This window comes from Melanerpes formicivorus, unplaced genomic scaffold (assembly GCF_026170545.1).
Source record: "Melanerpes formicivorus ecotype bairdi unplaced genomic scaffold, bMelFor1.0.p_v2 SCAF_5, whole genome shotgun sequence".
NCBI lineage: Eukaryota > Metazoa > Chordata > Aves > Piciformes > Picidae > Melanerpes > Melanerpes formicivorus.
The window spans coordinates 21,110,517-21,135,383 of record NW_027142357.1 but is presented as its reverse complement, the minus strand read 5'-3'; the positions used below and the strand labels follow the sequence as shown (position 1 = coordinate 21,135,383).

Genomic DNA, 24,867 nt, shown 5'->3' with positions numbered 1-24,867 from the left:
AGAACCTTCCTATGTTAAGAAATAAACATCCTAGGTATATAAGTAGTTAATCTTTCATCTTCTGTAATGTCTTGAAAGTATTACTGGCTGAATGGTTTGATGGATGCTGATTGAGAAAGTATTTGATTTTGCTTGTTTAAATTAGTTGCCTTTTAATTTAATAGCATGTATTTATATTTTGGGACAAGGACATTAATGACTGGGCTTATTCACAGACATTATTGTATTACATATAGCTTACCCTTTATTTCCCTATGTTAAACAGCAATTTTATCCTTCACATACCATCAGACTGCTAGTCTCCAGAAAGCTACACAATATTATATCAAAGCATTTGGAAGCGGATTGTACTGCATTTGGTGGCAACATTCCTTTCCTTCACTAGCAGAGGCACTGCAGTGGGATCATTGTTTTGAAGTGAGAATAGTAATAAAAACAGAGTAACTCAGGCAATCAGAGAGGTTGTTTGTCAAACCACAGAAGTCTAATGACTTAAAGGGAGGAAGAGGAAGGGAATAAAAAAATCTATGAACAAATAAAGTTTCCAGAATATACTGCTTTCAGTTTTTTTGACTACGTTCAAGACCAGTTTTACAGGTATTACAAGATATTTTTCTACAGACTGCTTGCATTTTAAAATAAACCTATTTCCAATTGTTCACTGTAGAAGTATTACTAATTTCAACCTGCACACATAAAAGTGAAAAATCTAGGTTCTCCCTCTTAAATAATTACCTCAATTGACTGTGTCCCTGGGTTACTGTAATACAGGTTTGCAGATATCCAGTCTAATGCCAGACCGATAGGAGCACCAATAACAGCTGCTGGAGCAAAAACTGTCCTGTTGGCTCCATCTGACCTCACTCTGTGAATTTCACCCTTGAGAAGAAAAACAATAACAGAAGTGTAAAAATGTCCAGAACAGAAAATGCTGTTTCATTCCAACTTTACATAACAATCCTTTCTTAGCAAAATGAAAATCCAGTAGAGAGAAATGTATTTGTATATGCTCACTGCATAAACATGGTAAAAATATTATTGTACATCATAATTATCCAGTGTGAAGAGGCTTTACTGTTCACCAATCAAATTCTGATTGATAAAAATAAAATTACTATATTTTATGAGATTGAATTGCATATAATGAAGCTATATACAGTAACACTTTTTTACATGTGTATTTCATTATCAGAAGATTTTACCAGGATACTACAGTTAACCATCTTGAATATACCAGAAATCTAATAAAGAAAAGCAATGTTTTCTCCCTGCATATGCATTTAGGAACCAAATTTTTAATACACTTAATAGCATGAATCAAGACTAAGATTAAGTGTGCAGATTTCTTGATAAGGGTAGCCCTAGCAATGATACCTTATGACTTGCAGATTCTATTCTATGCTATTAGCTGCAGTGCATGATGCTAAAATATCATATAAACAAGCACTAAATGGACAAGTCAGATAAAGGTCTGAAGTAGTTCCTCTAGCGACCTTCTTCAGATTGCTAGTTTTATGAGAGTTCTGCAGAAGTCTTCTGTATGAATATTTCACAACTATTACTAATGCACGTCTGAAATACCAGCAGCTATCAAACATTATTAAGCCTCTTGCAGAAGAGGTCAGTAGGTTTAAGGAAGGTATGAGCCAATGCTGAAATCTCTTCCTCTCTTTTCACTAATTACTTCATTCTCCACTGATGCAGACATGCTGCTCCTGCCCTGGGAAGAAGAGTGGTGCAGGCTCCTAGGCAAGGTAGCACTAAGAGTCACCACTCCAGTTATTCACTGGGGCAACATGTACAGTAGGTCTGTTCTGCTCTGGGATTTTGCTGAAAAGACAGAGAGGCACTGCCAGCTCAAAAGGACAGAACATACAGCACACCATTAGAGCCTGAACTTTGCATCACTTGAAGACAGAAGCTGTGCAGGTAATCCTATCCCAGTTCAGGAATGGGCAAGGTAGGGGCACAGACAGGACAGGCCCAGGCAATAAAAACGGGTTGCAGTTGCCATCTCACAGAGAAAAGAGATAGAATCAGCACTGGCAAAAGGATCCAGTGATCATTTGGTCCATGAATATTCTTAATTGCTTGATCACATCCTGGGCTGCATCAAGAGAAGTGTGGCCAGCAGGTCAAGGGAGGTGATTCTCCCCCTCTACTCCTCTCTGGTGAGACCCCACCTGGAGTACTACATCCAGTTCTGGAACTCCTATTACAGGAAGGATCTGGAGGTGCTAGAATGTGTCCAGAGGAGGGCCATGAGGATGATCAGAGGGCTAGAGCACCTCTCCTATGATGACAGGCTGAGGGAGTTGGGGCTATTCAGTCTGGAGAAGAGAAGGCACTGAGGAGACCTAGTTGCGGCCTTCTAGTATTTTAAGGGGCCTACAAGAAAGCTGGTAAAGGACTTTTTAGGGTGTCAGGGAGTGATAGGACTAGGGGGAATGGAAAAAAAAAATAGAAATGGGTAGATTCAGAGTGGATGTTAGGAACAAGTTCTTCACCATGAGGGTGGTGAGGCACTGGAACAGGTTGCCCAGGGAGGTGGTGGAGGCCCCATCCCTGGAGGTTTTGAAGGCCAAGCTGAATGTGGCTCTGGGCAACCTGATCCAGTGTGAGGTGTCCCTGCCCATGGCAGGGGGGGTTGGAATTAGATGATCCTTAAGGTCCCTTACAACCCTAACAATTCTATGATTACTATGATGTACATGAGCCAACTATGTGCACTTGCAGCCCAAAAGGCCAATCACATCTTAAGCTGCATCAAAAGAACCACGGCCAGCAGATCAAGAGAGGTGATTGTGTCATTCTGCTCCTGTAAGACCTCACCTGGTGTACTGTGTCCAGTTCTGGAGCCCTCAACACAGGAAGGACATGGACCTGATGGAATAGGTTCAGAGGAAGGCCACAAAAATGACTGGGGAGCTAGAACATCTCTCCTACAAGGACAGATTGAGGGAGCTGGGGTGGTTCAGCCTGGAGAATAGAAGGCTCCAGGGAGACCTAATAGCAGCCTTCCGGTATCTGAAGGTGGCCTACAAGAAGGCTGGAGAGGGACTGTTTACAAAGGTCTGTAGTGACAGGATGAGGGGCAAAGGCTTTAAATTAGAGAACAGTAGATTTAGATTAGATGTTAGGAACAAGTTCTTCACCATGTGTGTGGTGGAACACTGCAATGGGCTGTCCAGAAAGGTAGTTTAGTCCCTATCCCTGGAGGTACTCAAGGTTAGGCTCAACAAAACTCTGTGCAACCTGATCTAGTGGAGGATGTCCCTGCTGACTGCACAGGGTTTGGACTAGATGACCTTTGGAGGTCCCTTCAGCCCAAAGCATTTTATGATTCTATTAGTATACTGTAAAAAAATCTTGGTGCAAAACTGAAAATGGTGTTTCAGAAAAGAATCAACAAATCAGATGGCAAAAATCTGAACAAGAACTCCAGGACAAATTCACTGCTGGCTTAAGTAGGTAGAAGTTCTTAGGCAGCGGTACAGTGCTGCTTGCTGAATCCTAACAATGTAGAGCTATTTACAGCTTAACCTGTTCCTGAATTTCTAGGCCTACAGAAAAAAACAGACAAACAAAAAAAAGTAGAAAAGTGGAATAACTTTTGGTATGGTATAATACCAAAATGGATGTTGAATAGTATTTATGACAGGAATTTTAAAGACAATTTCTCCTGCTTACTACTGACATTTACAATTAATAACCTATGGAACATGTCAGGTAATAAAAACAGCTTTCAAGTGGCTTTTCAAGCAGAATAGAGCGAATACTCACCTCTGCTTCCTGAGTTTGTTTCAAACAACATGAACGAGTTGATGGATGCTCAGCTAAGCTCTAATGACAGCTTCAACTGCTGCCAAAACCAGCAGTGAAATTATAGCTACAAACTATGCAAATGTTTACAAATAAAATCAAAAAATGCAATGGATGGAGCTAAAACAGGGTGTTAAGGAGAGGCCTTGTGGTAATGGACAAGCATTGCTATTAAGGAAATAGGCAAGTAAGTTTCTTTCATTAGAAACCAAAGAAATATCTTTTCTTCACTGAGCAAGCCACGACTGATACAGGTGTCTCAGGTATGCTTAGGAGCAACAGCAACACAAGGCCTGCAGGTGAGGCTCATTTGACAGGCTGGAGCTCAAGACCTCATTAAAACAGAGAATTTACTCAGATTTTGCGTGCAGAGGCATCTGGTGTTTTGCTTGCCAGCACTAGTAATGGATATATCCATTACTTATGTGAATACATTTCAATCTAAACCACTATTTTAAAATAAAAAAAAAATCCTATTTTAGTGCATATTTTGAGCACAAATACTAACTTACCGGATTTTCAACCCAATAAATCATCTGTTCAGAGTCATCAAAGTCAACATCAACACCATTTTGAACTCCTGCTATTGGAACCATAGCATCATTCGTCTTCTCCTCAGGGTTCAGAGAAATTCCATAAATTATATTATCTCTTACAGCAATAAGGAAAGGGTGTTCAACTGTGAAAACATACAATGTAATTCAGAGTTGTTTCTGATTAAGTAAATGACATTATGATATATTTCTCTTCTCCCATCCAAAATTTCCCCGATGCTGAGAGAATGGTTGAATGTTAACAGTGATGTTTTGCAATCACTTACCTATAAGTTTGTACCCTCACTACAGGTGAGGTTACCAGTTGTAATTGTAACAAAGTTTCAGCACTGTGCAATCACAGTGCATATGCAAACAAATTCTGAGAAGGAGGAAGTCAGTAAGGCAGGATCACTCAGTGCTGGCCAGTGGAAGAAGTGCATTCATGCAGCTGCTCTGAGCAGCTTTTCCAAATCTCTGAGATCTGGAACCAGCATGGCAGAGAGTGGTTCTAACGCCTACTCAACAGGACTCAGAAGCAAAGTACAATGTCACAGCAGCAAATGCTGATCATTATTATTAAATATAACTGCATTGAGCAATTACGTAATTTATAACAGGGACACAACTGTACCTAAGTAGACAGAGGAAATTTTGCAACATATGGAAAACAAAGGTAAGAACTGTCACTAGCTCAATTCACTGTCAGAACTAGTTCAACCTTTTCAAACACATATGCATCTGCTTCATCATTGCCGTGTTGCATTCCTTTCATCCCTTGATATGTCTACCCTTACTAAAACCAGTACAGATATCAAACTGCTACATATCAAGCAGGAAAACACTGTGATACAGGCTTTACATTTTAAACAGTTTTAAAAGAAAATGATCTTTTGACTGGCAGACATTGCTAGTCATTGGAAAGGTAATTTCTACTTAAATCTCAGGGATTTGAAGCTCCCTTATTAGGGAGACACCAAAGCACATTGCAACTGCAACTGCACCGAGGCAGGACCCAGGCACCACACCATGCTGTAACAAAGCTTCCAGCTCCTCTTATTTGTTACCCATACTGCGTGCATTAGTGTACAGGAATGGCCCTAAACATTCATAAACTGCAGCCCAGAGACTTGAAGCATGTGTTTTGCCTGACAGTGTCAGGTCTTTTTTTCTCATCTTTCATTATTACTGACATACCTCTCATGCAATTTCTGTTATCAGGAGAGAGCATCCATCCTGAAGGACAAGCACAGGAATAAAAATGTGGTCCAGATGAAGAAAGCAAGCAGAGGTGGCTACAGGGAGATGATGCACAAGAATTTATGCCTAAAAAAAATATTAAAAAAATACAAATATTAGCAACTGTAACTACATGAGTGATGGGAAAGAATGCTCAGTCTTACTGCTACTGATAATATCAACTCAGCACTAAATCAGTTTTGCTAGTGGAAGCCATACAATACACTTGTAACAGGATATGAATTTTTGTGTAAAATCGATACCATTACCACAGGAATCTTTCAACTCTTCTGCATCATAGAACATCTTTAAATTCCTTTTCAAACTTTCCTTAACTGCACCAGGACGCCTGCAGGATTTGCAGTCTTCGTTCATTATAATCCTTATGGATTGAGGGTTAAATTATTTACTGAATCTTCTTGGAGAAAATTGGAGGTAAAATAGTTGCCTACATCTCATTCAAAGGTGGTGGGAATTCAATGAATAATTTCTTGGATCACTTTGAACCTGTCAGTCTAAACTTGTGAAATGCAAAAAAAAAGACAGAAAGTAAGGTCTCTACTCTGACTGCTATGATTGCTGTTTAACCAGTTAGATCCCTTCCACAAATCTGCTGCTAAAGAGAATGTTTCAGGGTGAGTCCTCTTCATAAAACACAAAAATCAGATTTTGAGCATAGCATATCTTTAGCCATTGCAGTAGGCTTTACTTTAAGAAGCTTGGAATTTCCAGGAAATGATGTAACTATTCCTAATATAAAAACTAACAAGAATTAAAAGCATATTAACAAAATGACTATAAAACAAGAGCATAAACTCAAAACTCAAACTGTAGGAAAATTATTCTCCTCATCAGTGTAACAAATCCAAACTGTAGTTTGTGCAAGAGCTAATGGTTAAAAAAAAAAAATAAATCACCAAAACAAACAGTGAATGACTCTTTAATCCAGTATCTGGAATTCCAGTTAGCAAGTAGTTTCTTCATTTGTAAACTTCCTATTTTGCGAGTGATTTATTCCTTTCTGCTCTGTCTGTACACATAAAGTACAACAGAACATTTCTAAATGAAAAGTCATAAAAGGTACTAATTTAATAAAACTAAGAAAAATAAACTGCTTTCTCCACTAGTGGTAGAAATATTTTAAACCTTAGGTTGCAAAATAGATCTTCTTAAACCACAGCTATGATGTCTGAACAATTTGCAGTGAGCATTAAGTAGCTCTGAACATCATAACATGACTGAGGAAGGTTTTATTGCAAAACAAATACAGAACTGAAATTACTAGCTCCTTACTCAGATGCAAGTCTCTACTCTTCCCAGTATGAAGCTTTGTGAGAAAAATAAAAATTTAAGTAATTTTAATATTTATTAATCAGAAACACTCCATACACAAGAAATATGGAAGAAAAATATATGGTCTTACAACTATTATTTTTTTACAGTCTTTCAGCTGCAAAAGATCATCACTATGATTTCAGAGGAAAACTTGAATGCAATGAAAGGGAATAATAATAACAATAATAATGTCATGGTGTGAAATAACGCAACAGTGCATTCAGAGAAGGTGGACAACAGTAATCTTTTCTGAAAGAGTGATACTAGTAACATACCTTGCATGTTAACTGAGTCTGGTGTGCCACAGAGACAAATTTTAAAAATTAAAATGTTTTCAAAAACACTCCAACTTTCTGACAAAAGCATTCAAACCAAAGTACCCCTATTAATCTGGGGGGCATGCTGCCTAGGTTACTTTCCCCAAATATCACATTGCACAGGCTAGTTCAGCAGGATGGACAGACTGAAATGACCTTCAGTTGCAAGTCAATAGTATGAATTATTTGCTTGGTTTAATCCAGTTCATTTGCTAACAAAACTGATTTCAGGAGTCCCTGTGCTCAACATTACTGCATGGCTTATTTCCATAACTACCAAGCTTGTTTTGCTGCACTTACCACTAGGTTGCCTTAGAGGATGGACTGCCACAAGCCCCAAAGGCTGGTGAATGTTATAAATCATAACTGTTTGGTTCCCTCCATGCCATTTGTTGGCCCGAATTACTCGATTAGTATAGCGGTCACTCCAGTACACAAAATCTTCAAAGACAGTTAGAGCATGTGGATGCTGCAGTATCTAAAATGCAAGGATGTTTACCACTTTAGTTCTGACAATATGTATATGTAAACACTGCAATGAACTAACAGAGCTAGACAAAATTTAAAACAATAAGAAAAAAAAATACAAAATATCCTCTACCACCAGAAAACAGGACATTAATTAGGGGGAAAATAAACATTTTTTTAAATTAAAATGCTAAATACACTCTGGGAAACGTACAGCACAAAGAAGTAACCCTAACTGTAGTCAGAACACAGGGAATCAACGGATAAAGACCCAGTTGTAGATTTTCAAGGGCACAAGTTATGGAACTGCCATGACTGTACCTCTGAAAAGCTCTCCAATAATTTACTGTAGGGTCAAAGAAGGTGGCTTATCTAAGTTTAAAAAACACCTAGGTGTCAGGCAAAAAAGATTGCACCAGCTCTTATTTCAGAAGTATTGTCTCTCTAAAGCCCCAAAGTTTCACTCTTGAAAACATACATATGGTTATTTACACCAGTTTATGCATATCAGCTGAATTATGCTGGTAGCGGGATGGTGCTACCACAGCACTTCATTGGGAAGCAGACTGTAAAAGGTCTTTATGAATCGCATTGCACAAAGCGAGTCCTGGCAGCACCAACCCTTCACTGCTCCCAAGAATAGTAGCAATCACCACTCACAGAAGGTGACCAGGGAAAGTTCTCCCCATTTTTTTGTACTATATATGCCTACACCAAATGCAGCTAGTAGCAGCAGTGTAAGATGTCATATTTAGACTTCATAAATGCAGACAGGTTCTGTTGAAGATCTCTTGAGAGACAGTGAAGGGAATATGCAATTCTTTTCCCAGCTGTAACAAGCAACTTCATACCTGCTTCATCCAAGTATTTTGAAGAAAAATACATCCAAGCCTATGACAACAAAAATACATTTTTACATGCTATCAGCAGGGACATGAGAAAACAATGTCTTACCAGATCACTTGCAACCACCTGTCTCCTGTTGTTCCCATTGTAATCACAAAAGTCAATATAATCAAGATAAGCATCAGCAAAATATAGAAGCTTGTTTGGGTAATCAATGGTGAGTCCATTGGGCCAGTAGATTTTGCTGTTAATAATCACTCTTCGCATTTTGCCATCCATGCTGGCTTTTTCAATTCGAGGGTTCTGGCCCCAGTCAGTCCAGAACATTACATGAGCACTGAAAAAAGTAAACTGTGGTTACCAATCTGAAAAAAACAAACAAACCACCAAACCCTAGCTGTCTACTGAGAAATGTTGCATGAAAACTCATTAGCCAATTCCTACTGCAAAAATTCTTTTAATACTGCTGCTGTTTTTCTTTGCCAATAACAGCAGCATTTAGAAGCTACTGTCATCACTAGTTTTCAACATTGATTATTATCTGACTCTCCAGTGGTTAAATAAGAATTTTATATGTTACAGTTTCATGTGCATTTGTTATGTTAGAAGTGGTATAACTGAAGAGCCCCACCTGGCTGGCAGCAAATAGAGTTTCAGGCAGTGAAGAGCTCAAAAAGCAGTAAAAGTTTGCAGACAAACAGTTCAAATCATAACATGGTTGATAATATTAATATGGTATAGATAATTATCTTAGACTTGAGGCTATCAAGGAACTTGTTCATTGCCAGATAGGCATACCAAATTACATTTCATGTAAGTTTCTGGTATATCACCAGCTGATAATGATACATATGGATTTTTAATTCATACTTCTTAACTAGGAAGCAAATGTAGGAAAATTTATTTCACAGGGAAAACAAAACAAAACAAAACTAATCTTGTTACTGTGAAACAGGGCAACAGATTACAAATAATTATCATATGACCTTAAATTTTAAATCAACTCTTCAAGCATACGAGTTTTAGAAATTTTCTTTTCTCTTGCACTTGTCCTTTACAATTACAGTACAATTTGGGCATATCTCAATGACATTACATCATAAAACACACATCTTTTAAAAACAAAGCATTAAAAAAATAATAAATCTTACTCAGATCTGGGATCTAACACTAGTCCCCTTGGGTTTGTTATATTTTCACTAATCAGCACAGTCCTGTGGCTCCCATCCATTTTAGAGACTTCAATTGTTTCCAGAACAAAGTCTGTCCAGTAAAGATTGCGACCTACCCAATCCACCGCTATATTTTCAGTGACAGTGACACCACTGTCAAACACCTGTTTAACAACAAAAAAAGAGAGAGAGAACAAACTAGTTGATAGTAAATTTTTACCCTTTCTATTTGCATAGCTATGAAAAATGAGGAAGTAAATCTCCACCATTTTCTAGGTCTCCCATGGAGAATGAGTCACAAAGCATATACCCAAATGCTCCTACTAACTTCAGTGGGTCTATTAAAAAAGTTGGCATCTAACACTGGTAAAATCAACTTATAGTCTGATGTTAACAAAGGCCTTTTTGATAGCATTCAGATTTCTTTTTCAAAAAGCTATATGAAATGTTGGCTTCATATGCATAAATTGGTTTCACTTTGTCTATATTATTTCTTTTTTTACTGTGTTGGGATTTTCCCCTTCTCCTTTGTTAACTGGAGATAGTGTCATTTTCTCTCTGCAATGAAGAGACAAGAGTAATTCATCAAAACTTACTATTTTTCGGTCAGTCCCATTTTGATAAGCACTCCAAATTTTATCCTGTGTTGTATCAGACCAAAAGATACGATCTGTGACTGAATCAAAATCAATAGCTAAAATATTCATCCCATCTCGAACCAGAGAATAAATACTGTGTGACTGAGAGGTGATATTGTCCACAACAATTTGGTTACGACTTGCCACCAGCAAAAGAAGATTCCCAGACTCTGTTGAAGAAATTAAACAAAAAATCCCAATAAGCTATTCAGCACTGATTCTGTAATAAAAATAAACACTGAGCAATTTGACATAGCTTCATAACACCAAAGCTATTATATCTAGCTATACATATTGCAAGGACAAATTCAAATTAAGTCTCAAATCAAGGTATTTTGTCATATCTAGTCTATCCATCCTGATCTTGTATCTACTTCAGACTTTCTCCATCCTCTCTCCATCATTTACAATTTCTACTAGACCACCTTTCCAAGTGTTGTATCTAGACCTCAAGTCTTCTTCCCCACTGTCCAGTCAGTTTGCTGCTGACTTCCAGTCCTCATTTCTCTATAAACCACTCTCAGCAACCAGTACTAATTCATATCCCAAAGTTCTAAGTACCATCAGATATCCTACTTAGCCTAGCTCTTCCTCCTTTTTAGCTAGTCTGCTCTTTCCCCCTCTTTTAGATTACACAGGGACCAGGGAGGAGAATAAACAGATTACAGAAAAGCCAGAGGCTGCTGTTAGATCACTATGCAGCAGCTTGCACTGAAAAACAGATGAAGATCAACTGAAGAGCAGCAACCATAAAGATAGAAATCTATGATAAACTCCCTGTTAGTAAGGGTCAACCTTAATCTGCAAGTAAACTGCAAGTCTTCCACAACCTGAGTATATCCCTAAGACAGGAAACTTGTGGTAACAAATTCCACTATGGCTATGTGGCGCCTTCTTACTACTACCCAAGAGATAGAGAACAACAGACAGGCTGTGTCAGTTTGTTTGCTCTTTAGAAATGAGCAAAGTATGGCATAGGCACTAGGCAAGTCTTGTGAAAGGCAGAGATTTAAACGCTCTGTGAAAACTAAAGGTTATAAACAGCATATTGTAACCTATGGCTTACAGGTGTGTGGTTAAAAATTACACTGTTCATTTAAATATATTTCAAGAAACAATAGTTTTCAATTAACCCTCCACTCAAGATCATCTGCCATGAACAACTTTAAGCGGCTGCTTACATCAGCTCTTTCAAAATAGAACAAAATGGCAAAGCTGGACATTTTGCAGACACTGTTGAATTTGGTTTTTAGGCTAACATCAATGTTCCTCACCTGCTGCTTTACAAGTCCTCCCATTAGTTTCTAGAATGTATCCCTCATCACAGTAACACCTAAAAGATCCTCTCTCATTGTAACAATGCTGACTACAGAAACCTGGAGGGTCACATTCATTAATATCTTCACAGGTCTTGGAGTCATTTGCAAGCTGGTATCCAATAGGACAGGTACACTGAGCTCCAAAGGGTCCTTGAATACATTCATGAGTGCAGCCAGCATTATTGTCAGAGCAGCTCTCCTGATCTGAAATGGGGTTGGTAAAGAGAAAGGCGAACAGTTAATAAAAGCTGCTTCTGCTAAATTTTATACTTTGCAGTTTCACTCCTGGCTGCTAAAACACAACTGCACAATAGTTGGTTATGCAACTTGAGACTGTACTGAGGCCCTTATGCAGAATATAACACACACAATGCACATAAACGCAGGTAACAACAGAGCATGTATTACTAAATCCCATTAAATTAAGTATACAGAAATTTAGTGTACCACTCCAAACCTAAAACTGTATTAATAAGCAAAGAATTAAAATAATTTATAATCATACCTGGCTGGGGTTCATCTGAGAATGTGCAATGATTAAGAAGAAGGAGGAAAGAAGGAAAGAAAGGGAAAAGGTTACATTTAAATCAATTTAAAATCAACAAAAATACAAATTCTGGCTACAAGTGAGCTTTTAGATAATTTTCATGATTTTTAAAGTTAGAAATTTAAAAGAAATATTAAGGGCTGAATCACATGTCATCTGAACTTGAAGCATACCAGGCTTTAGTGAATGTGTTCAGAAACACAAAGCTCATTCCCACATCGCTATATAAATATCTATATTGAAGACAGTGGCAGTCACATTTGACTTCAGAGCACAAGACTGGACCTGACCAACAAATTCATCAGTCACCACTGTAGTCTCACTGCAAGCAAATCTCACACAGTAATTCGAGCTCTAATTTCAGCATCCTTACAATTTCTGCTGCACTAATTACAGTATGCCAAATAGCACACAGTAGGCTATAGTAGATGCTTGAACAGTCACTTACTGCACAATGGTGATTCATCAGCTCCATTAGGACAGTCAGCAGAATTATCACATACTTTGCTCAAATTCACACAGATGCTGTGACCTGGACATTGCCACTGCCAGCTGGGGCATCGGAAGGGTTGAGTAGGACAATCTCTCTCATCACTCATATCCCTGCAGTCATTATCACCATCACAGATCCATGCTCGATAGACACAGTTGCCATTATCACAGCGGAAAAGAGAGGGAGAACAGGTTCTGGCAGGACATCTATGATGTTCATCAGAGCCATCTGCACAGTCAGGATGGCCGTCACATTCCCAGTTAGAAGGAACACAATTGCCATCTGATTGACATTGGAATTCATTTTGATGACACATCCCTGGTGGTCTTGTAGCTAAAACAATGACATTGAACAGATCAGAAGTTGTTTCAGTTTTAGACAGAAGCAAAATCACTATGGTGAGTTCATCTCTTGCATGAGCAACTACTGTGTTGTTTTTAGATGAAGACAGAATCAGTCAACATTTCAGAATCTGACCAATTTAACTCCTACTTTATAATATGAAGAATGCAACTCAACTATTGTTATATTTTAAGCATGCATATATTGGAATCTATGAATACGCCAAAGGCAATACGAAATTACTTACTGAAATGAGTTCTCACTGCCCTGTGTTGCAACATTTTAACTAACTCAAATTACTGAAGGAAAAGTTTCAATCTAACTCTCATAGATACAAAGTTTTCAGTTTTCTAGATGAATAGACTCCTTCATTTTACTTTTAAACCCTGAGACCAAGATGCTAAGTAAAACCAAAACACTAAAGCTAAAAGGAATACAGACGCCTTGCCAGAAAAATCTACTCTTGAACTTCTACTGTGTTTTAAATTTCTGCTCAGAAAAACAATTCATGAACAAGTTTCCCCAAAACAAATTTTCAAGTTTTAAGGGCAGTGGTGCAAATTATTTGATATCGCAGCTAAAGGAATTTTTCTGAAGCATCATCTAATAAATGAAGCCTTTCTTTCAGCTCTAATATACTCACGGCAGTCAGTCTCATCTGAGTGATCATTACAGTCAAAAACACCATCACACTGGTAATAACTGCTGATACACTGGTCTCCACTTAGACATTTAAACTCCGTGGCACTGCAGTTATATACTACAAAATAAATGGGGAAAAAAATGTTTATTTTATTTATTTATTTTACACAGATAGACTGCATAGCTCTACATTTTTTCTACAGGTGCCCAAGTTAGGAGGAGACCACGTTCCACTGAAAACCATGATTTCCCTGAGATACGGAAAATGCAGTGACCTTGGAATCTACAGAAAACAGAGGAAACTGATTTCAGCCTACCCAAACCAGCCTAGAGATCAAAGGGCTTACTAAAATGCTAAAACAAGCATCACAAGCAGGGGCAATTTACAGATAGGTTTATTATGCATTCTTCTATCTTGGGGCTGGTAATAGGAGGTCACCAAAGACTCCTCAGGGGGCAAGAGTGAGGAAACCATAAAGAAAGGCTCAACAAACAAAGTTACACTTACTGCAGTCATGCTCATCAGCACCATCTACACAGTCTTTGTCTCCATCACAGACATAAAATGGGTCAATACAGCGATGGTCCGGACACTGAAATTGCCTGGGTTCACAAGTACCTGTGAAAGCTATTAAGAATAACAAAAAACACAGATGTGTTTCTTTTCTGTCTTTTGAAATCAGCATAACGCTGAGACAGTAGAAAGACACTATCATTAACTTGCAGCAGGTACGGGAACAACTAGAAATCATACAAATTATAAGGACTAATGCATTAATATCAGGTAATCGTTTATTCATATGTAGGCTTGGAATCATGCAAAATAAATGGAAGATTTCACTCAGTGGTAAATAATGCTAAAGAGTATATTAAAAACCCTACTGTCTTACTTCTGGTAAAAACTCCCAGAATAGATCAGCTGACTACACCATTAGGCATTACGGAGATCACTCACAAAATACTTTGTCTTCTTTTTGCTGCCAATTCCAGTGGATGACATTATGCAGCACCATAACTATCAGAGTTATTTTTATGTTTTTAAATTATTTTCCTACATTCTACTTGGCTCTGTTAGTTTAAATTAGATTAGTTTTCCACACCTTATGGACTGCAAAGTATTAGTCTAACTTATTAGTTCTTTCTTCTAATTTCATTTATCATCATTACACCAACAGACATATCTATATAGACACACAGCGTTGTTTAAAAAACAAGAGATAGTTTTGATACTCACTGCAGTTTTTTTCATCTGAGCCATCACCACAGTCATTATCAGTATCACATAGCCAGATCCTAGGAATACATCTTCTATTATCACAAGTGAACTGGTTCACAGAGCATGAAGAGGGTCCTTGTGTAGGACAACGCAATTCATCACTGCCATCAAAACAATCATTATGTTTATCACAACGCCAGCGAGCTGGAATACACTGTCCACTGGCACAGGTAAAAGCTGATGAAGAACATGTATTGTCTAAATAAAAAAAAAAAAAACAACAAAAAACAAAAAACAAGCAGGAGATACTTTCATAAAGATTTCTAAAACTTGTCTTCCTTGCCAGAGTATTCAGTACATGTAGTTATTCTAAATAGTCCACTAATAAGAAAAAGAGTTTATACCTTAGTCATATGAGTTAGTCCTATGCATTAAGGAGCACATTTTAATAGTACTATTTTCTTGTTTAGTGATTCAAAAGAAAGAATTAACTCTAAAGAAAGAAGCACCAAATAATTTCCAAAGTAACTAATCTCCCAGGATTTAGCCTCAGGTGCAACCCTAAAAAACTTGAAGATTATTTGAATAATATCAGACTGACCCATCAAATATTATGAACTGCAAATAACAAATAATAATTGTAAATCACAGAGATTACTTACTTAAAGAACCACAGTTTTGTTCATCACTGTTATCATGGCAATCATCGACACCATCACACTGATAGTACAGAGGCACACATCTTCCATTACCACAGGAAAATGAGTAGGAACCACACTGTAAGGTGGGAGGCTCATTGGATGGATCTTCAACACATATCTGCTGATTTGAAGCCAGCTTCATACCATAAGGACAACCACAAACTCTCTGAAAATTTGGTACTGGGAAGCAGAAATGGCTGCAGTCTCCATTTGGATTTGTTCCTCTATTACAGTAGTTAGAACCTTAAAAAGTGATAAAGACCAATATCTGAAAACAGCTTGGGAACTATTAAAAAGTGCATAGCAAAAGAATACTTTGGGGAAAAAGAGAAAAACAAAAGTTGCTTTAGCAAATCCTAGTTTTGCATACAGTGCAAGACAAGATCAAGTTCACTGAAGAGTACAGTCAGTCACACACTCCACATACTCTTCACTGACAAATGTTTATGGAAGCCAAGAACATACTACTAAAATTCATCTACTTTCCTTGCAATTTTCAACAACTGTCTGGAAACAAGTATACTACAACAATCGAGAACTGTTGTCTGAGCAAGGGTGCAAGGATGGGATCCAATCTTTGGACCCCACATAGGCGGTGAGCACACAGTTTAACCATATATTTAATAAGTGCATTGAATATTTTACTAAATTAAACTAACAATCTGATATTATAGTTAGACCACAGAATTGCTTAGAACTCAGCAGTGAAGAGACTCCTGCACAATAATTGCTTTAAGAATTGTACTTCAGATTTACACAATTCCTCAAAATAAATACGTCCATTTAACTAAAATGTCAACCAGAAAAGGTAAATACAAGGTTGTAATTAGCGATACAATTACACTAAATAAACAAATATTGAATCATAACTTCATTTTACAAGGTTATTAAATGAAGCAACAGAATTGTTGGAGGAAAAGTACATGCAGTCACAAACCAGTGAAATACATAACACATGATCACAAATGCCTGTGCTGCCTCCGCTGCATGTCAGTTATGATTCAGGCCATTTCTAAAATTGAGAGTGGAAATCTGGTATTTTGTCTCTTGTTTCCCATTTCATGTCTTTCATAGTTTCATAGTTTCATAGTTTCATTCAGGGTTGGAAGGGACCACAAGGATCATCTAGTTCCAACCCCCCTGCCATGGGCAGGGACACCCCACACTAGATCAGGCTGGACAGAGCCTCATCCAGCCTGCTCTTAAACACCCCCAGGGACGGGGCCTCGACCACCTCCCTGGACAGCCCATTCCAGGGCTTCACCACTCTCATGGTGAAGAACCTCTTCCTCACATCCAGCCTGAATCTCCCCACCTCCAGCTTCATTCCATTCCCCCTAGTCCTATCACTACCTGAGATCCTGAGAAGTCCTTCCCCAGCCTTCCTGTAGGCCCCCTTCAGATACTGGAAGGCGACAATTAGGTCACCTCGGAGCCTTCTCTTCTGCAGACTGTACAGCCCCAACTCCTTCAGTCTGTCCTCATAGGAGAGGTGCTCCAGCCCTCTGATCATCCTCGTGGCCCTTCTCTGTACACGTTCCAGCACCTCCACATCCCTCTTGTAATAGGGGCTCCAGAACTGGACACAGTACTCCAGGTGGGGTCTCACCAGGGCTGAGTAGAGGGGGAGGATCACCTCCCTCGACCTGCTAGCCACACTTCTCCTGATGCAGCCCAGGATCTGACTGGCTTTGCGGGCTGCAAGTGCACACTGAGAGCTCATGTTGAGCTTTTTGTCCACCAGCACCCCCAAGTCTCTCTCCTCAGGGCTACCCTCCAGCCAGTCACTGCCCAGCCTGTATTTGTGCCTGGGATTGCCTCGACCCAGATGCAGGACCCTGCACTTGCTCTTATTGAACTTCATGAGGTTGGCCTGTGCCCACCTCTCCAGCCTGTCAAGGTCCCTCTGGATGGCCTCCCTTCCCTCCAGCGTGTCTGCTGCACCACACAGCTTGGTGTCATCAGCAAACTTGCTGAGGGTGCACTCAATGCCACTGTCCATGTCCCCCACAAAGATGTTGAATAAGATAGGTCCCAGGACTGATCCCTGAGGGACTCCACTTGTCACTGGCCTCCACTGGGACATGGAGCCATTGACAGCCACTCTTTGGGTGCGGCCATCAAGCCAGTTCCTTATCCATCTAGTGGTCCACCCATCAAACCCATGTGTCACCAGTTTGGAGACCAGGATGTGGTGCGGGACAGTGTCGAAGGCTTTGCTCAGGTCCAGGTAAACGACATCAGTTGCTCGCCCCTCATCTATTAATTTTGTCACCTGCTCATAGAAGGCCACCAGGTTGGTCAGGCAGGATTTGCCCTTGGCAAAGCCATGCTGACTGTTCCCAATCACCTCTTCACTATTCTTTTGAGCGAGTAGTGACTCCAGGAGGATCTGTTCCATGATCTTTCCAGGCACAGAGGTGAGACTGACTGGCCTGTAGTTCCCTGGTTCCTCCTTCTTGCCCTTTTTGAAGATGGGGGCAATGTTTCCCCTTTTGCAGTCTGTGGGGACTTCACCAGACTGCCAGGACTTTTGAAATATAATAGAGAGGGGTTTAGCAACCTCATCTGCCAGTTCTCTCAGCACCCGTGGGTGTAACCCGTCGGGTCCCATGGACTTGAACACTTTCAGGTTCTTCAGATGATCACGAACCTGATCTGCACTTACAATGGGCAGTTCTTCCTCCCTGTCCCTGGCTTTGACTTCCATAACATCAGGAGTGTGGCTAGAGGCCCTTGCAGTGAAGACTGAGGTAAAGAAGTTATTAAGTACCTCAGCCTTTTCCTCATCACAGGTGACCATGTCACCATTTTCTTTTCTGAGGGGGCCCACACCTTCCCTAGTCTTCTTCTTCCCATTAATATACCTGTAAAAGTTCTTAGTATTCCCTTTGATCTCCCTGGCTAGATTCAACTCAAACTCTGCTTTGGCTTTCCTGACCAGGACTCTTTCTGCTCGGGCAGCTTCCTTGTATTCCCCCTGTTCTACCTGTCCTTCCCTCCACTTCCTGTAGAGTTTCCTTTTAAGTAATAGTGTGTCCAGTAGCTCCTTGCCCATCCAGGCAGGCCTCCTAGCATTCTTACCTGCTTTTCTCTTTGTTGGTACACAGAGCTCCTGGACACAGAGGAGGTGGTCCTTGAATACTGACCAGCTGTCCTGGGTCCCTCTTCCCTCCAGGGCTTTGTCCCATGACACTTTGGCTAGCAGATCCCTGAAGCGATCAAAATCTGCATGCCTAAAGTCTAGGGTCATGAGCTTGGAATACTTCCTCCTGATTGCCCTGAGGATGTTAAATTCAACTGCTTCATGGTCACTGCAGCCAAGGCCGTCTATGAGCCTCACATTGCTTACCAGCCCTTCCCTGTTGGTGAGAACAAGGTCCAGCATAGCACCATTTCTTGTTGGTTCCTCCACCATTTGGAGGAGGAAGTTGTCTTCTATGCAGTCCAGGAACATCCTGGATTGCTGGTGCCTTGCTGTGTTGTCCCTCCAGCAGATGTCCGGGTGGTTGAAATCACCCATGAGGACCAGGGCTTGTGACCTGGAAGCTGCTTCTATTTGCCTATGGAGGGCCTCATCTGCTTGGATCTGCTGGTCAGGTGGCCTGTAGGAGACCCCCACAGTAATATCTTCTTCCCCTGTCCTGCCTTTAATTTTGACCCATACACTCCTCATCTGTACAACATAAAAGCTTACCTATTTGGGAATGAGCATCGTATGCTTTAACATGCATAATGTTACTGATGCCTCTTCTAATAATAGTCATTTCTCCTCCATCAGACTTCCTCACACGAACTATTGCACCAAGTCTCCAATCAGTGAAATAGGCATAACCTGTTTACAATGACACTTAACATGTAGCCATTACAGAGCAATAAGACATAAAAGATCAAGTATCATGAGAGGAAAAAAAAAAAAGGTAAATATTTTTTCACGTAATTTCAATAATCTTTTGTAAATGCTTCCTGAAAAAGATGAAAATACTTTTATCACCATTACAGTCAAAGTAAGGCCTTCAGGCAATTGACTTCCAAGGCAATTTTAAAAGTCATTCATTAAGACAACATTCCAGAAAAATATGTTTGGTGACATTTTTAGCTAAAATAAAAGGGGTTAGATGCTGACATCTTTCTTCACAACAGAAATCCAGTGATAAATTCTACATATACTTAATAAAATCTGAAACTGAGGATCACCTCTAGGAGGCGATTTACCCTGTCTGGCCATCAGGAGTAGCCCACCTTAGTGGGCTTAGTGCAGCACATCTGTCTTGTTGCACTAAGAGTTACCTGATCTGTCTCAAATAATTTAAACACAAATACACATAAAAACAGTTCTAAAAATCAACAAGAAGTACTAAAATACTTCTAATAGAAATTTTCAACATTTTTTTTTGTAGGAAAACACAGTTATTACAAAGGCCATGTTATTTTATCTCACATATTTACAGATCATCAAATGCAAAAAAACCCCAAACACACAAATAAAAAAAAAAGCCCACAACACACTATGATAACAATAGATAATATTTTCCAATACCAGGCTTACCTCCAAAAATAGTAAGGCCAAATGGGTGAGTCATCTGAGTAATGCGTTCAAGAGTCCGTCTGTCCAGCCCATCAAAGGTGCTGTGCTCAATTTTATCAAAAAAGGCATCCACCCAATACAGCCTTAGAGAACTAGAAATAATGAAAATGTTTCTTCAAATTACATATACAAGGTCTTCAATACAAACATGCCAGTGTATGCAGCCTGACACAATTTCTTTATTTTTAATCCTTAACAGTTTAAAGGGCAAAACACACTTGCTCAAAAAGCTTCTCTGCCTTCTGTGTTTTCCTTACCTCCAGTCAATGGCTAGGCCATTAGGCCAGCCTAGCGTTGTATTCACAATTGGCAAGGCATGGGATCCATCACTCCAAGCCCTCACGATTTTTGCAGGACGGAACCAATCTGTCCAGAATATATATCTGAAAGGACATATATCAGAAGACACACAAAGTTAATATCATGTAGTTAAACAGAGCAAACAGCTGAACAGCTTTAACACTCTTCTTTGTATCGCATCTTCACGTACTTTAAAAAAAATACCATTTTATGTTGACCTCTCCCCTTCCTTAACTGGTGGTGGTACCAATGGTTAAGGTTTTCATTTAAGTACTGACAAGGACTAAAAATCAAGGAAAAAAAATGCTTCTTCCAGGTAATACAAACAACTAAGCATGAATGTTACAAAGAATTTTCTCCTGATCCTTTTGACTTATGCCTAGAGTAAAAAAGCTGAAGCTATTATTAAATAACAGCAAATAATAAAAATTGGGATACCAAAGGATCCAAGTTCAACACTATTACTTCCAAAATAATATACTGGGTTATTGAACATGAAAATTCAATATCTGAGAATTAAGAAATTCAGTAGTATGGCAGTAGAAAGCTGAACTATGCTGTGAAAGAAACACTGTTTTGGCATGGCCAAACAATACAGTATCAAATTTGAAGTTAAGCATTTCTATCAAAGAAAAGTAGGGCTTCAGGTTTGGGGGGGGGGTCGTACACAAAATCACATATTGTAAGGCCTTCATCAAGCAAAAATAGTAGTATATAATGTTTCAAATTAAGAAATTGATAGAAAAAAATAAGAAACTAAGGCTGGCACTCTGGAAGCTGAAATATATTAACAATAATTGAAAAAACTTTATCTTTCAGCTATGAAAAACAGCTTTCTGATCTGACTGACATAGATAAACCAAAGTTCCTTTTCCTGCTTATCAACACATAGCAGTAAAAGAAGAAAAACAACTGGTGCTTTTAAAAAGAATTCATTTGAGTGTTTCATGTGAAATCTGCATCACCTTGCCCTTTCCTCAGGGTGCGGAATTCTAGGCCAGAATAAAACAAACAAAATAAAGACATGAGAACTGACAAGAGATGGTGTTTTGAAAAAGAACACAAATCCAGACAGCCAGAATGAGATGTATATCTAATCTCAACAATTCTGCTTAAAGCATTAATTTGTTTGTATAGTTTCAAGTGAAAATCAAAGCTAAACTTACCCAACAACAGGATGAACCACTATTGATCGAGGATTATTTAAATTCTGAACAATAGCTCTCCTAGATTTATCTGCCAGCCTCATCACACTAATGCTCCTGTATCGAGGGTCTGTCCAGTACAGATTCTTTGAGATCCAGTCAAAGGCTAAATCTTCAACACTTTCCACTCTATTAGCTGTAAGGATTTCTCTTCCTAGAATTTGTATCACATATAATGGTTGTAAATGTTTAGGAACAGAAAAAATGTCATGAATACAGTATTCTGTTCACAAAAACAGTACTTTCCCTTGGTAAAAGTACTGCCTTTGTGATATTTTATACTAAGACTAGTAACTAAGGGGGTGGGGGTGTTTTTTGCACCAGGCGAAGGAGGTGTATGTTCAGGAGTACAAAATCAAAAGAGGATAAATAAAAACTAGCCAAAGACAAGAGCAAATCTGTTACTAAGTTCACATTGAGAGGGGTTTTGCAATTGGAGGTCAGTAAGGTCAGTGCAATAAGGACATCTTGTTCAACAGACAGACCTCACCAACATTTTGCATAATAATAGTCAGCTGCAGTCTACCCAAGGCAGCAAGCTAGCTCAGAATACTATACACTGACTTATGCATATTCCATCATTACTATAAATTGGAGGGAAACATTCTTCACTATCACAAATGGGAATTCCAAAAAATCTCACATCCATAATGCTTTCTGTATTACAGCATCATAACAAACATCCTGCTCTCCAGACAGGGACATTAAAAAGCAAAACTCAATTTCATACTACCGAAAAGCATTAAACAGACTGGTGATGATGAACACTGGTTCTGAAAAGTGCCAAAAACATTCAGCATATTTGTCAAAGAATAGGAAATTGCAATGAGCTTAATATCAGTTGAAGGAACACTTTTAACAAATATTTTCCAGATTACTCAGGTGAAACTGAGATTTATCTGTATATCTCACAATGTGACTTGGGTTTTTTGTTGTTTTGGGGTTTTTTTGTTTGGTTGGGAATTTTTGCTTATTTTTAGAAATATACATTATACTCTTACCACAATTATTCTGTAATTTCTAATAATGATTCTCACCTGAACCATTGATTTTCTGCATATAGATTGTATCTCTACTTGTGTCTGAAAAAAAAATGGTGTCATCCTGAGCATAGAAGTCAATTCCAACAAAGTATGAAGGGCTCCCTGTCACAGGTATGATCACATCTTCCTGGGTGGAGAGATTGAATGGGATTCCCCGCACTGCCATCTGGGATGAAAACAGCAAGAACTGCTGCACAGCTGAAAAAGAAAAGATCAGACAGTCCTCACATTTACCAGGCAAAATAATTGAACATTAGCTAATTGTAAAACTTGATTTTTAATTGGCAACACTAACAGCCTGGAAATGTAATTTAAAAAAACAAACCAAAACAAACAAAAAAAAAAAAACCAAACCAACTCAGAATATTAAGTTATATAGTCAAATATTCCTCTTGCATGATTACTGTGGTCCTAGTCCACCGTTACAGAAAACAGTAGAAAGCATCTTCTATGCTCACCTCTTTAGAATCATCTATACAAAACAAACAAACAACCACCCCCCCCCAAAAAAAAAAAAATCAGACTCTGTGGAACCACCATTTAATCAGATCATACCTGAGCTAGCCAGATAAATGCATGGCCAAACACTAAAGCTACAGACAACAGATCTGTCTTAATTTGGCAGTAGATACACGTGGTAAACCTCCCACCAGTGCCAATTCTGCATTCAAACAGGAAGCAGCAGATTGTTGATGGAAACCCACAGTGCTAATGGAATAGTGCAATTTCCAACTGTATTACATTTTCTTACCAACACAATGTCGTCCATCTACGTGTAGATCAAAGCCCAGTACACATCTACAGCGATAACCTAGTCCATCGTTATCTGTTTTGTGGCTGAGAACACAGATCTGTTCACATCCCCCATTGTTACTTCCACAAGGGTTTCTCACTATAAAGTAATACAGATAGGATTACAATTTAACCTATTAACCTAATGGCATCATTCTCCTGATTTTTCAGGATATTTTTCAACATTGACAATAAATCGTGTAGACCCTGTGGGAATTACATCGTTCAGAAATTACAAGCCAACAGTTCTGGCTTGGAACACACCAAAATCACATCAGGGCTAACCAGCACTCAAGGTATTTCCCTCTGTACAGGTGTATTCAGCACACAGCACTAAGGCCATATTCTGGGCTATAGTTTTCTGCATATAGGTCTCTTCAGAATTGTATCTCACAGAATTCATTCACACTGGTAGCCTTTTTCAACTGCATTTCAGTGTCAAGGAAAAGAAATCCCAAACATCAATACTGTTCATAAGCACAAGTTTGACTTTTTCAAATATCAATACATTTATAAGCCACTCCCATCTCAAATGTTACATTTTGACAGTTCATTAGATACAGGAGCTGGATGAAACCGCTATGACAAAAAACAGTCTAGTTTTACAATACAAATGTACATATTGTAATTATTAGGGTTTTTTACAGCAAAATAACAGTCTCATAATTTTTACTAATATTTGGTAAGATAGTTCCTAAAGCTACCTTAATAATCTACTTATTATCTTACCATATGGCTGCCTGGCAGCATGGTAAACTGTCACTCCATAAGGTCTCAGTGAAGACTGGTAGATCACTTGAGGGTTAGATTCTGAAAACTTGTTAGCTTTCACCACTGCCATTTTGGTCCAATCAGTGAAATAAACATTGTGTTCAAATAAAGTGATTCCATATGGATGAGGAATCACTGAGCCTCCATGAGCTATTGTTCTCCTGTTATAAAGATTGTTTTAAAATTATTTATTAAACATCTAGAAACTAACTTTATGAACAGAGGAAAGGATAGAGGATTATTAATTCATTCACTGCCTTTTGCTTATACATAGAAGCTATCAAAAGTACAAATGAAAAAGACCAAATGAATTGAAGATGTGAAGCTAAACATACAGGGTACATAAATATAGAAGACAGAGCAGTGAAAACAGAGCATGCCAAAGAAAAAAACCACAATGTACAAAGACTCAAAACTCAAAAGATTCAAAATTACTTGGAGAAAGAGGGCAAACAGAGGAAATCAAAGATAATGGTATCGATATTCAAGAAAACTTGAATGTCAAAAATTTATAGCTGCAACAGACAATGGCCAAAAA

The 24,867-nt window shown here is 38.7% G+C and overlaps 1 protein-coding gene across 5 annotated transcripts in view; it reads right to left on the bottom strand.

The window, feature by feature from the left end:
* Positions 1 to 24,867, bottom strand: part of LRP2 (LDL receptor related protein 2) — a 123,171-nt gene that overhangs the window by 54,243 nt on the left and 44,061 nt on the right. For all 5 annotated transcript variants that reach the window (XM_068138662.1, XM_068138664.1, XM_068138663.1 and 2 more), the window contains exons 14-33: positions 24,288 to 24,490; positions 23,518 to 23,658; positions 22,761 to 22,964; positions 21,685 to 21,877; positions 20,476 to 20,601; positions 20,180 to 20,310; positions 19,328 to 19,465; positions 15,592 to 15,873; positions 14,948 to 15,187; positions 14,222 to 14,341; positions 13,715 to 13,831; positions 12,685 to 13,062; positions 11,645 to 11,893; positions 10,329 to 10,540; positions 9,712 to 9,896; positions 8,669 to 8,897; positions 7,547 to 7,724; positions 5,553 to 5,681; positions 4,335 to 4,501; positions 736 to 879 (exon numbers count right to left, since the gene is read on the bottom strand). In XM_068138662.1, the coding sequence (XP_067994763.1) occupies positions 736 to 879; positions 4,335 to 4,501; positions 5,553 to 5,681; positions 7,547 to 7,724; positions 8,669 to 8,897; positions 9,712 to 9,896; positions 10,329 to 10,540; positions 11,645 to 11,893; positions 12,685 to 13,062; positions 13,715 to 13,831; positions 14,222 to 14,341; positions 14,948 to 15,187; positions 15,592 to 15,873; positions 19,328 to 19,465; positions 20,180 to 20,310; positions 20,476 to 20,601; positions 21,685 to 21,877; positions 22,761 to 22,964; positions 23,518 to 23,658; positions 24,288 to 24,490 (3,766 nt within the window). The remainder of the gene's footprint in view (positions 1 to 735; positions 880 to 4,334; positions 4,502 to 5,552; positions 5,682 to 7,546; positions 7,725 to 8,668; positions 8,898 to 9,711; positions 9,897 to 10,328; positions 10,541 to 11,644; positions 11,894 to 12,684; positions 13,063 to 13,714; positions 13,832 to 14,221; positions 14,342 to 14,947; positions 15,188 to 15,591; positions 15,874 to 19,327; positions 19,466 to 20,179; positions 20,311 to 20,475; positions 20,602 to 21,684; positions 21,878 to 22,760; positions 22,965 to 23,517; positions 23,659 to 24,287; positions 24,491 to 24,867) is intronic.